This window comes from Podarcis gaigeae (genome assembly GCF_964106915.1).
Source record: "Podarcis gaigeae genome assembly, chromosome: 4".
In the NCBI taxonomy this organism is placed as follows: Eukaryota; Metazoa; Chordata; class Lepidosauria; order Squamata; family Lacertidae; genus Podarcis; species Podarcis gaigeae.
The window spans coordinates 43,703,674-43,716,800 of record NC_139677.1 but is presented as its reverse complement, the minus strand read 5'-3'; the positions used below and the strand labels follow the sequence as shown (position 1 = coordinate 43,716,800).

The window sequence follows — 13,127 nt, the reverse complement described above, 5'->3', positions numbered from 1 at the left end:
TACTTGCACTTTGACATGCTTTCGAACTGCTAGGTTGGCAGGAGCAGGGACCGAGCAATGGGAACTCACCCCGTCACAGGGATTCGAACCACCAACCTTCTGATCGGCAAGTTCTAGGCTCTGTGGTTTAACCCACAGCGGCACCCGTGTCCCTTACTTATTCTGTTACTTATGTGTTAATCTACATTCCCAGCTGATTGAGCTAAATGGGAGTATTACTAAACACAAATGCCAAATACCAGGGGTCAGAACCAAAGGTAGCTTATGTATTTTTATTAACTTAAGAGGGCTAACTCCTGAGTTACGGGCTTTAACACATTTATGCTACAATTTTAACTTAGCCTTTTCCTTATCAGATAGCACCCCTTTCTCTGTGTTTCATATTGTATATCTTCTACTTTCTCTTTTTCTCAGAATCCCCAAGGTCCCCTTCACGTTAACCATCATTTTTTTTTTAAACCACAGCACAAACTCCCTCCTATCTCTCTGCACTCCATAGCACATGTCGTCTATCACATCATAGTTGCTTCTTCTGTCTTTCCAAAACTGACAGGATTCTCTGCACCCCGTGTTGCTCACTTATTTTTCCTGTGCCCTGTCATACTTTCTCACTTGCCTCTGCTCCACCACAGGGTTCTTTATACATGCTAATACTGGCCGACTCATCTTCAGAGTGCAGTGCCAGCCAGCTTTAATGCCTGGAGAACGGAACAGAGTGAAAACTGCGGTCTCCAGGTCCACTACCAAAGACAAACAATCCCCCAGGCTGCCACAGATTGGCTGGATTAAAATATGGGTTAGGCGGGAATCTGTGATGCTCCATGGCAGCTGGGGGGGGGGGGGAGCAGCCAACAGCCGGGCAGCAATGACAAGGCTCCAAAGCGCATCTGAGCAGCTGTGCTGGGTTGCAATAGCTGGCCGCCCTTGGACCGGGTAAATGACTCCTTTTCTCTTTCCCCAACTATCCCTCATATCCTTATGTTTCACTTTACCCCTTTCCACCTTCAGTGATTCGGGTCTTAGGAACTGCAATTATAATCAATCATCTCTAGAAAAATTACCACCCCCAAACCCCCTGACCTTTAGTTCTTTTCCCACTTACAAGGATGCTGGAATCATTGCTAAGTGGAAATCAGTGTCCAATGGGCTTGTTCCATCCCAACATGTCTTAAAACTGGAACTTTCACAATACAGTTTGTGCCTTGAATTTTAGTTTCTTGAACAATTTTGAATTAAATAATAAAGAATATATCATATTCTCCAATTTCAGGAAGAAAAGATGAAAGATGCGATGAATAATATTTGCTTATCAGATTGTAAGTTATTGCATTTTAGAACAACCGTCCCTTAAGCTACCTTAATTGAGATTATGTCATGTGCAATTGGTTGAAGGGTTTGAGGTAAGACCTGGTTAACAACCATTTTAAAGCATCATAAAAGGCTTTCAGTATGGAGAGGCACAGTCTGATTGACACTACACTGAGCCTTCATCATTTCAAAGGAAAGAAACAACTAAGCAAGCTTCTTACCTGAAGGTCATAAGAGGTAGCTATTGACAGAAAGTACAAAGAAAAGAGAAAAATAATAAAAATAAAATCAACAGAAAATTAGCAGAAAACAAATATGCTTCAAAATAATGTATGTGCAATGGCAAACATTAATAAACCTACCCTAACTCATTTGGTTTAAGCACTATACAACAAATAGATCAGCTTGTTTATTTCGTGTATTTTTCAGTGGTGAACAAAGCAATTACAGTCGTAGGGAAAAGAACTCAAGTAATTTTTAAAAAATCACTACCACATTTCGATGGCAGATTAGTTTTTAGTTTCTATTATTTCAGGGATCAGGTAATACAGTACTACTCTGATACTTAATGCTGATAGAATCAGAACCACGGTAAGCAATTAATAGGTTGGGGCTTTGTTTCATTTTTTGTATCACCTTATGGGAAATCAGTTTTGAAGGGGATAATCTTGTTCTTATGGAAAAGCCTACAACAAGCGACACATAATTATTGTTCTTTTAGTAAAATATCTGTGGCCTGAAATGTGGTTATCGTATAGGAGGCTGTACTAAAGGTTAAATGACAAATGGTGGAGGGGGCTGGTCTTAGTTACATTAGTCAAGTCAAATTTGAGTAACACTTGTCTGCCAAGGTTTTTAGGACAAGTATTCAACTATGAATACAGTACAGGTATGCTCAGCACACAATCTTTACTCATATCACAAATGTAATATATATACCATATTTGATCGTAATGTTTTGTTCTGTAATCACAGAAAGCTTGCGCTCACAGAAGGGGCCTTTTCAACATGAGAGCAATTCTCTTTCTGTGAACAAAATCTCCTTCTGTTCATGGATCAGAAGTGATCCACAGCAATAGTTGTATCACCATGGCAACTACAGTACATAGATTTAACCATGAAAGCACCCTGTAAGGAGGCCAACAAATGTGCACTCCCAATCTATGTACTTTTACACTGAATAGCCCAATAGTGCAATATCTTCGCGAACTCTATAGAGGGGTTAAATTACTAAGCACCACACAGTTCTCCTCCAAGTGCCATCACAGGCCCAGTTATGCTTCCAGGACTACCACCATGGTAGTTAGGTTTCTTACTTTATGGCAGATAGATGTCCCATCTGAAAGCAATCAACGCAGCGTGATGCTCTTCCATGTAGTTTTGAATTATGCATCTGTTTTTAGAGGCAGGGCACACTTTCACTGAGGGCAATAGCTACTGATAACCAACCAACTTCATTGCTTTACAATGAAACCAAATGTGCCGCATGCTGCTTTGCATCAATGAGTTTAGTGGGTTATTTCCACAGGAATAACTTGAGTGATATGCTGGATATATTGTGTGCATAGCCCTTCCTGTTGCTTTTCATAGTGAGGTATAACCCTTGCCAAAAAAATCCTCAGCATACTTATAACTTGAGTTTGTAACATCAGAAATGGTATGAGAAAGCAATAAAGAAATATGCCCATTCTGAATCATTCGGTGAATGTCCAGGTTCATCACAAGAAAAGGCCTTAAGAAAAAACAGCAAAGCAGAACCACTGAAATATCTGTCTCCAAGGAAGAAAGTAGAAAGCAATTCACCTCTTTTTTCCTTTGTTAAAAAACCCCTGTTTGCATTAAGAAAAAAATAACTGGAATTTTACAAACTTTATTTTTAGTAGTACAGAGAAGCTTTACAAAGATATGTGCAATTAATGTCTTGGACAGCTAACTGCTGCCATGAATATCCCTGCAAAATGGAAATGGTCATTCAATACACTATTTTGGGACAGAAATGTCCATGCTGAAATTTGAATGCACAATGGTGCCAGAATATCAGCTCCTTTCAGCCTTAGGCGAAGTGTTACATATGAGCTATCACTGAAAACTGATAATGGAAGATACTTTAAATTCTAATCTCAGCTTTTAGCTCCCTGATTCATTTCTAAAACATTTCATTTCTGTCTAATTACAAAATGTAATGATAAACTGTAAAGGTTTCAAGCCAATCCAGCTAGGCTTGAGTGATAAATCTTCCGGCTTGCAAATCTTTATGCACTAAGCAGTAGTTTATTAACTCTAAAAAATAGACCCTCTATAAAAAAACTGAAGGCTGCTTTTGCTGAGCATCAAAACAGCAGTGAATTACAGTAAATTTCTTAGAACATATGATTAATTTAATCTTTGGACACACTTCATTCAAATATAATCACTTTAGTCCTGCTGATTAAATAAGGGAGTTAAAGTGCAAGCCTAAATCCCATTGAAATCAATGGGGTTTGAAGTGCTTAACTTTGACTGGATTTAGCTGTTTATGGGCTGTTGTGTCGGTTGACTAAAGATACAATCTCCCTGCATTTTTTTAAATTAATCATTGTTTTACTTTCTAAACATCAGCTAATAATCAACATATTTTGATAAAACAAGAACATTAGATCTGTGCTCATAAAAATAGTGGAAGCTGAATTTATAGTCAAATCTCGACAGACCTATGCCAGGTCAAATAACCTTAATTAAAAATTACATGCATTTTCTACTGGTCTGTCTACAGTATACAGGTTTATTATTATTATTATTCAAGCATATTAAAGCTTCTGGAGTTTTCTTACTGCTGTCAAGCAGTTGCTGTGTATTATTTCCTTGTGAAAAAATTGCAACACCTTTATAAAAAGGGAAATATATGCATTTGTATATAAATAACTCTATATATATTTTATTGGTATTAACATAATGCAATACCATACATGGACCTGACAGAAATAAAACATTTCAAAATACATCTTAAAATTCTCTCTCCATAATTAGTATGAAATATCAAGAATTTAGCATTGACATTACAGTACACCCTTAGCCAAAAATAGAAAGAAAACCCACATCCAATCACAGAGATACAGGCAAAAAATGATCCATAGGAGACCCAAAACATAATGATAGACAATATCTGAATCTACTTAGGGAGACATTCCATTGAAATCTTGGCGCCTCCAAATTGCCTCCTAGGGATCCTGAAGGATTTACAGAGAATACCTTATGTCTATGCTGCAAGGCAATATCACTCACATTTAAATCCTAGAAGGTAAGGAGAAATTGAAGATTTCTATCTGCAGTTTGAAACACACCAAAGTGAGGCATTATATTAACTGTCATAAAATCAGTATTTGTGCACCATCAGATAAATCATTATAAACTGCTTAACAAACTCTGTTGCAATCCTAAGAACACTTACTTGAAAACAAGGATTAAGCTACACATGACAGTATTTAAACCCAGGTCTGCTTCAATCACATATTAAGTGTGGAGTTGGGTTTGTGATTTTTAGGCCAACTGAACCTTCCACATGTACACTGCTAATAACCACCTTAAAGCCTCTCCCCGGTCCTTTTCTTCTCCACATTGAGCTTACTTCTGGAATTGGAGCTCAGCTTAGAATAAAATGTCCTGTGGGGCAAACTGCAGGAAGATACAGCGCATAGAGGAAAGGGACACCAGTCCCCAAAGGCATACAACCTTTGCTTTAAAAAAGGAATCTGTTCACATCCTTTGTGGACATTTTTGGTAGAGATGTGGATTTAAATAAATGGTTCTGCTACCATCATGTGTAGTTTGAGCCTAAGTCCCACTGAAATTAATAGGATTTGCTCCTAAGTAAACACAGTTAGAATTCGGCTTTAGGTCTTGCAACAGTCTGTGCACACTTGGACTTGACAGAATACATTGAATGAGTATTATACAGCAAGTTATCTTCCTTCACTACTGTGAAATACACTAAGAATGGTATTAGCTTTTGCCACTTTGGATGAATGGAAGTAACTGAAGTTTTCAAAATATTTTCAAAATATGATTTTATAGTTACCACAGCTGATCCCTCTTTCCTTCCTTGAAGACTGCAGAACACACCTGAGTATCATCATAGCCCTTCCCCTGCCATACCCTTTCCCCCTTCTGTTTCTCCCAAGTTGGTGAGCAGTATTTTCTGCAACTGTATTCCATGTAGCCTGGGTCTGATACTGTGCCTAATCCCTCTGTAGAAAGGATGCATTCTTCAAAATAAAAGCAATAGGTCTGGCAACAGGTTTGCCCTTTGTAAGACTTTCCTGGAGGCCCCTTACCCAGGCATTTGGTTGTCTATGTTTTAAAGTCAGTTCTTTCTTAAAAACATCAGTTATTCAAGAAGAATTGATTGGCTTTCAGAATGCAGGACATTAGAGGTTGCTTGCAAGAGGCTGAAGATGAGTCTCCGTCGTGCCAATTCTCTCCGATCTAAATTCTCTAACCAATAGTTTATCAATCTCTGAGTCCAATCGGTTCAGTGCCAAGAGAAGTGGATCCGAGTTGGCATGGGGAGGTTCTATCAACTCTCGCAGTGCTTTAGCCTAATATGATAAAGCAGTGATACAATATGGTGAAAGAACTGTGATGGGCTGTTATTACTATATCATATTAGAATTGCATTAGTAATACAATCATGCAATCTTGATAAAGAGAGAAAGCATATATGGCAAGATTTTCATATGATGTTAGCTCCACAGTGCTCTTTTTTTATTTGCATGCACACATGCGCAAGAAAAAAAACCCATAGTACTTATTCTGGTATCAGACTTTAGAAGTCTTGGTCTCTGATGAAAGAAGGAAAATTAGTAGGATGCAGTTCTAGATTTTTCAATTTAAATTAAAATGGTGACAGTAATTATAAAATAAAACTAAACAAAAATGATAAGCAACATATATTTAGTTTTAATCTAATTATAAACTAGGATTTTCCTATTTAATATGCATTACAAAAATTACGTACTAAGAAAATGGGAAACATTGATTTAGACTGAAAAACCTAACCTTCTCAACATGTTTGTGTTTTTGTTTTAAAAAAACACACACACCTATTAATTTCTGTAATAAAAAAATGATACTGAAAATTGAAGTCTTGTTTATGTTTACACCTTCAGCAGCATATCCAGTATGATTGTTCTAATTAAAATCAACATGAATGTTTAAAAAATCTTCATACTTGATGAGTCCTATGCCTGGTTGAGTTGGCACGCTTATGTAAAAATTTAAAGGAACACTAAGTACATTCTAGAAACACACATACATTCATATACGTATATAAGATGCATCTATCTATCCATCCACATGTATATGACTGTAATTTAATCAACAGATATGGGAGCTCATATATACATAGAGCCTACCCACAACCTGCCCTCCCTGATAAGGTAGGGTTTGTATCTAATTAACAAAAAATTAGGTTACTGTAGATTGTGGTTACAATAATCTGATTTGCCCCTTTTAATTTTGATTAATTAATAAGTTAAAATGCCAGTTATGATGGACAGACCATGGCTGTTAGGCCATAAGCGGGGGTATTGTGGTTTCATATTTTTATTTAGTTCTGTGAACCGCCCTGAGATCTCCGGGCATAGGGCAGTATATAAATTCAATAAAATAAAATAAAAACAAGCACCTTTTGGTTAAGTCTAACCAGAATTTAGAGCTTTTACTTACTCCTAAGTAAATCAGGTTAGAGAAATTCAGCCTAAGCCCAGATCCAACCCTATGTCTCACTATTCACTATATTCACACGATTCCTAACTGTACAAAATTATTATCATGTCCCTCTTGTGAAACCAGTGGGAAAGGTTTGACTTAGCTTGTGATTTAAGTTTGCTCCTCATTAACGATAAAAGCCGCAGAGGAGCAAAGTGGCTGTGAGTCTTCACACTGCACATTTGTGCAATCCTGGAAAGCCATAGTTTGGCTTACTGTGTCATGTGAAGCAGATCACAATTCTTATATGCTTGGCAAATCATCTGCAGTTCTCAGCGTTATCTGTAAAACAAATGAACTCTAAAGCCTCAAAACAACTTTGCTATTATATTAAGAGCCCAGTGTACTTCCATCTCATTTCAAATTTCCTGATTTATATTAAATATAGGTATCAAAGAAAAGCCTTCAATAGAGAAAAGGATTCCAGGCATTCCATTCTTTTTGCAAAATATAAGAATGCTTAGGGTGCCAATTTTATATTGGTTAATTGTGTCACCTTCAGGTTCCAAATAAGAACTTTTCCAATATGTTATCAAAGATCTGCAATCTATCCTGGGAGATGGCCCTTTCCTCTCACTAGGGTCAGTGTAGATCTGTCCTTTCACACAGCCCCATCAATCTGAAGCAGCTACAGCAATGAACCATCAGGGGAGGGGGACTTTTAAGCAAACCCTGGTGCCAACTTTGGTCCCCTTGCTACTCTAGCAACACCATCTAGAGCCCTGACAATTTCAGCCATTCCGCCAAGAGGTTATTCACCTGCACATCTTCTAACCTGATGTATGCTGTCTTCTGCCAATAATTCCCTTTCACCATTTACACAAGCCAAAACATCATGCTTTATGCAAGAGAATAAAGGCAGACAAAATCAGACATAAATTTATGCCCAGGGTTGCAAACAACAAGTGATAAAAATAAAAATAGATAAAAAACTATTCCTATACAGGTGCAGATTGGTTACACTTGAGAACTAATAGGAAGCATTTCAGTTTTCTAGGACATTCTGTAACAGACAAAGTCACCAAACTCCCAGGAAAAAAGGAAACTGATTATCCCTGTTGATTTGGCTATGCCAATCATTACCCTGGAACTAATCAGAGAAGTAGGTCATTAAACTGAAAAGGACTGACTAGATTCTGTGTTCATATCTGCATGGTGCTGATACACCTGCTGCTATCATCTCTTGCATTGCCTGTCACTCTTTTTTCCAATACTTTGGAAATTACATTTGGCCCCCTTACTTCTGAACTCTCTCTCTCTCTCTCTCTCTCTCTCTGTGTGTGTGTGTGTACACATACACATACTGTAAGTACTTAATTAAGTGACCATGCCTGTGGCAAAGTGGGTCTAGCTCACAAAAGCTTCTGTCACAGTGCATTAGTCTACCATAAAAACATAGCTACCCTTCTGAAATTTGTATTGCAACAATTTCCCTGCCTTAGGGTCCAACCACACTTCACAAAAGTTTGTGTTTTATCCATGGCAGATTTGTCTCACCTCAAGTTTAGTCTGGGGTTCTGGGTCTCCACCGATGCATTTTACACTGATCTTTTCAACTGTGAATTCCTTGAAACATGTAATATCCTGTCCATTCCACTGTTCCACTTTTTTCCTTGTCCCCACCCTTTTCTCCGTCCCTGCATCACAGCAGAGCCACACATCAGGGGCGGAGGAAGGGGGGTGAGGGGAGCTGCTTCTGGTGTCACCACTGAGGGGGGTGACAAAATGGTGGGCGGCACTCACCATGGGGCCTGCAGCACACCCAAGCCATATGTCTCTCCTGCGAGAGAGACGATGGCTTGGGTGCCCACAAGCTCTGCGTTGCCCCAAATGGTACGTCTACTATTGGCACTGGAAAGGGAAGCTGCTTTCATGCTCACTTGCAAACACATATAATCGATTGCAATGTGATGAGCACAAAAGGCAGATACATTTTTTAAAAGCGTGGGGCAGAGAACTAGAAACAAAAAGGGGTGGAGGTGAAAGAGGACCACCCACACAATGCACCACAAGGGAAAGTGCACATTTTTCTGTTCGGGAGCTAAAAAAAGGATCAGATCGGAAGGGGAACAAATTTCTATTCAGGTTTCAAGAGGTTCTGCATTTGTTCCGATAAAGTTCGGGGTATAAATGGAAAGCTTTCAGATCAATACTATTACTCCTATGCAAATTCTAATAAGTGCAGGACAATTGGAAATGTGGACACGCCCTTAATGTTTTTGCTATTTCAAAAACTCCAAGAATCCAAGAATCAGAAACAGGATATGTCAAATAAGCGCCTGTTAGAACCAATTCAATGCATCCTCTCTGAAGTTTATTTTGTTCAGGGGCCAAACACAGCAGAGAATTATTAGAGCAACAACTGGTTCCTTGTCAGATGACAAAATCAAAGTATTTCAAGAATGATGCTAGGATTGCTGGTCTTGATTACAGCAAAGGTTAAGCAAGGTAAATACTACCAGATGCTGACAGAAACAATGACGAATCTTGTGTCACATGAAATACTAACAAATTTATTATGGCGTCAACATATGTGGACCAGTTCCCATAATAATATTTCAAACCCTGGTTTGATCTAGCTTCAGAAGGCCTCAAATGACACTATGTGAGGGTGGAGATGCAGGACTCAGGGTCAATGGTTGAAAGCCTAGTAACAATGACTTCTCATATGTGCTGATACGGTTTCTTGGACTGTGATGGACCAGGTATCTCAGGCTACACAGGTGGTATTGGTATGAGGCAGTCTATGAGTCCTAGTGAGACATTCCCTGGTAGGGCCAGCAGACTTTGAAAGGTGAGTAGTACAAATCCCTTTTTACCTGTAACAAACACTGTTTTAGGAACACAATACACAGAGGGAAGGAAGGAGAAAACACAGCACCTGCATAGGGGGCTACACAGAACATATGCAACACTCCTGGGACACAGGTTCAAGATCTACCACCTGCAAGGAAGACTCTTTTGCCTATGAGCCAGAAAAGAGCGCCAAGACAAGAAACAAGGGCAGTCTCAGGGACACACAGTGAAAGCAGCAGCCTCCACTGAGTCACAGTAGGTCACTTCGGTATGGACCAAGGAAGTCACTTTGGTGCTGCTAACACAGCAGTTTGACTTCACCCCCAGAGACAGACAAATGCCAACAACTCACAGTTAAAATGATGGTTTCATATTTGTTCATTCTATTTGCATCAGTAAATTCAGAAACCATTCAACAGAATTTCAAACAGATAAAATGTTACTACTTTCAGATTTTGATGAGAATTACATTTGTGCTAGTGTTCTTACATAAGCATGACTATATTAAATATTCTACAAGCCACTGATTTCAGTCCTTTTATTGCTGTGTAAACTGGAAAGAAAACTCTGATTTCAGCCTATTAGGAAAGCATCTGGGTACTAAACACATAATATGCTGCACTCACCAGTGTAATTAGAGAAAATCAGAACTATACAGGGATTTCATTAGGACGCTGGCTCTTATTACAGAAGTCAAGTGATGCAAATGCTATGAGATCTCTAGTGCATTACAGCTTTGCTTAAAGATAGAAACAACCAACAGCTTTGCTATCGTTTCAGTCTTTCCATATGTGAACAAGAATGGGTTTGTTATTTTTTAATGTGAAACTCTTCTAGTTGCATAACCAAGTAAATAAACAAAGGAACAGAAAAGCAAAACAAACAAAGTAGGGAACCCACTGTATTCTTATTTTTGTAAATCTGTTCATTGTGGCAAAAAAGAACCTTTTGTGCTTTATTCTATAAACACAATTCTTCTCATAACTGTAATTCTGAGGCTCCTGAACCTTCTAAAACCTTGTTCTTTCTCTCAAGCTTTCCCTGCTTGATCTGCCTCCTCTTGCCTCTTCCATTTCATGTACAATCTTAAAGTGTGGGGGAAGTCTATGATGATTGATGTAATGAAAATTCTGCACATGGCTTAGCAAGTTTGCAGGCACTTAACAACAATCATTTTGCACCTTCTGTGGTCTATTTTCCCCATTTCAAGTGCCACTTTCCTTCCTCTGATACCTTCTCTCTAATCAACTGCCTATTTGGTGCTTTCTGCAAACTAGGTGCCCAGTATATGCAAGAACCAGAGCCCTCTCTATTTGACAGGTGCATGAGATAAGCTCATCTAGACATCCTTTGGGCTTTAAAGTTCTGTATCTAAGCATGTGCGTGTGTGCGTGTGTGCGTGTGTTTTCTGGCACTTTCCCTGGCACAACAGTGTTTCAACGCTGAATTGGAGCAAACAGCAATTGGGTTTTCAGTGGATAGTCACGTACTGCGATTCAGAGGTAAAATGAAGGTTTTTCCTGCAACAAACAAAAAACAAGACACAGAGCTTTGAAGCATGGACCTATGCCTAGAAAGCACGATGCAAAAGGAAGTCTGTACAAGCTCTATATAGTTAATCTTAATCTTAAATCAAAAGACTAGCTTCTTGAAAACATGTTTGGCATCAGAAGTATCCTAATCCTGCCTGAAGGCCTTTAAAATACACCATGCTGACAGCTATTCAACTCCGAAGGTTTGGGAATTAGACAATGCCTTCCATATGCTACATCAATATAAGTATTTGTTAAATCTAAATATAAGATATTATTATTTTATTTATTATTACTCTATATCCCATTCATTCTCCAGGGAGCTGAAAGTGGCCTACATACTCACCTCCCTATTTTATCCAGAAAACCTGTGAGCCAAGTTAGGCTGAGAAGTGTGACTGGCCCAAGGTCACCTGGTGAGCTTCACAAATGAGTGTGGATTTGAACTCTGGTCTCCCAGGTCCCAATCCAGCACGCTAATCCCTACACCACTAACCTGATTGTTTTAAAATAAAAAAGGAAGAGCATTTAGACAGCACAGTGCTACCACAGCAAATAATTCAGAATTCAGAGTGTGCGTGCCAGAATCTGAACAATCCCACTTTATGCTGCTGATCTCAGATCTCAATTGTGTGGGTAGATACCCGTCGCCTTGGTGATGAGAAAGTCTGTGGGAAGGACAGGAAGGAGAATATTTCATAGCTCACTGCAGAAACTGGCAGGGTGAAGTGTTGCCTCTGAATTCGGCAGTGATAAAGCCTGAAACCCATCAACTGCTGCTATCTAATCACAAGTTGCCACAGCAACATAGATAGGAAACAAGGGATGCTTTTCATAATAACATTAAGGGATGAAAATGCTCAAACTTGAGTATTGGTGTGACCAAAGAACAACTACAAAATATCTACCTTCCCCAACTTTATTCCTTGCACCTAGGTCACTTTAGAGAAAATAGCTTTGCTGCGATGGACAGATGTCAACACTACGTGCTGAATCTATTATGTGCCAAATTTTGAATCACAACTGAATATGAATTGCAAGAATATATTTCTTTGATGACAAAGATGATAACCATGAAGCACTGTTTGCTTGCACTAACAGTGGGGGGGGGGAGATTGCAGTGGGGGGGGCGATTGCAGTGAATCTTCCTGATTCATTTCCTGCCCCAAATAATCATGGTAAATTTAACAGATCACGATTCATGGAAGTTTTTAAACTATTTCAGAAGTGTGAGTGAGGCAGGTAACAACCAAGGAAAGAGGCTTTTCTGTAGCAGAATCTGCTCCCTAGAGAAGTTCACCTGTACTACATTTTATACATTTTAGCTGGCAGGTTAAGACCTTAATTTTATTGCCCTATGCTTGCAGCAGTGACTGGTTTATCTGTCAATAACTTTTATATGGCCTGGGCTACTTGCTGTTTTATCCGGTATGCTTATTCAAAGACTAAGCCTTGTGTTCTTGTAGCCCTACTTTGGCCACCTGAATAAGACCCTTTTGCATCCTTTTGATACTATGCATGGGTAATAGACCCTTTGTTGATATTAAAAGGAGAGGAATGTTTATATTGAGCGTGTGCCCTCCCTCCCAAACTTGGTAAGTTAGGACTAGCACCTTGAATGTATTTCAGATGCTAATAAGCAGCCAGTGCAGTTGCTGAAAAAAGGTAACTGACTATGTCCTTGTTACCCTATTACAGTTAGGAGGCATGGCTATGACTTCTATCCAGTTCTAAATTCTGAACATT

General features: G+C 38.9%; 1 protein-coding gene across 15 annotated transcripts in view; it reads right to left on the bottom strand.

Annotated features, from left to right (window-relative positions):
* Positions 1-13,127, bottom strand: part of CNKSR2 (connector enhancer of kinase suppressor of Ras 2) — a 230,123-nt gene that overhangs the window by 7,611 nt on the left and 209,385 nt on the right. For 2 of the 15 annotated variants that reach the window (XM_083734208.1, XM_083734210.1), the window contains one exon: positions 4,194-5,882. The exons of 11 other annotated variants lie outside the window; for them this stretch is intronic. In XM_083734208.1, the coding sequence (XP_083590334.1) occupies positions 5,878-5,882 (5 nt within the window). In that variant the 3' untranslated portion in view covers positions 4,194-5,877. Of the gene's footprint in view, positions 1-1,529; positions 1,550-4,193; positions 5,883-6,943; positions 7,336-13,127 lie in introns of those variants that run through there. 2 more of the 15 variants (XR_014563096.1, XM_083734207.1) reach the window with 2 other exon arrangements.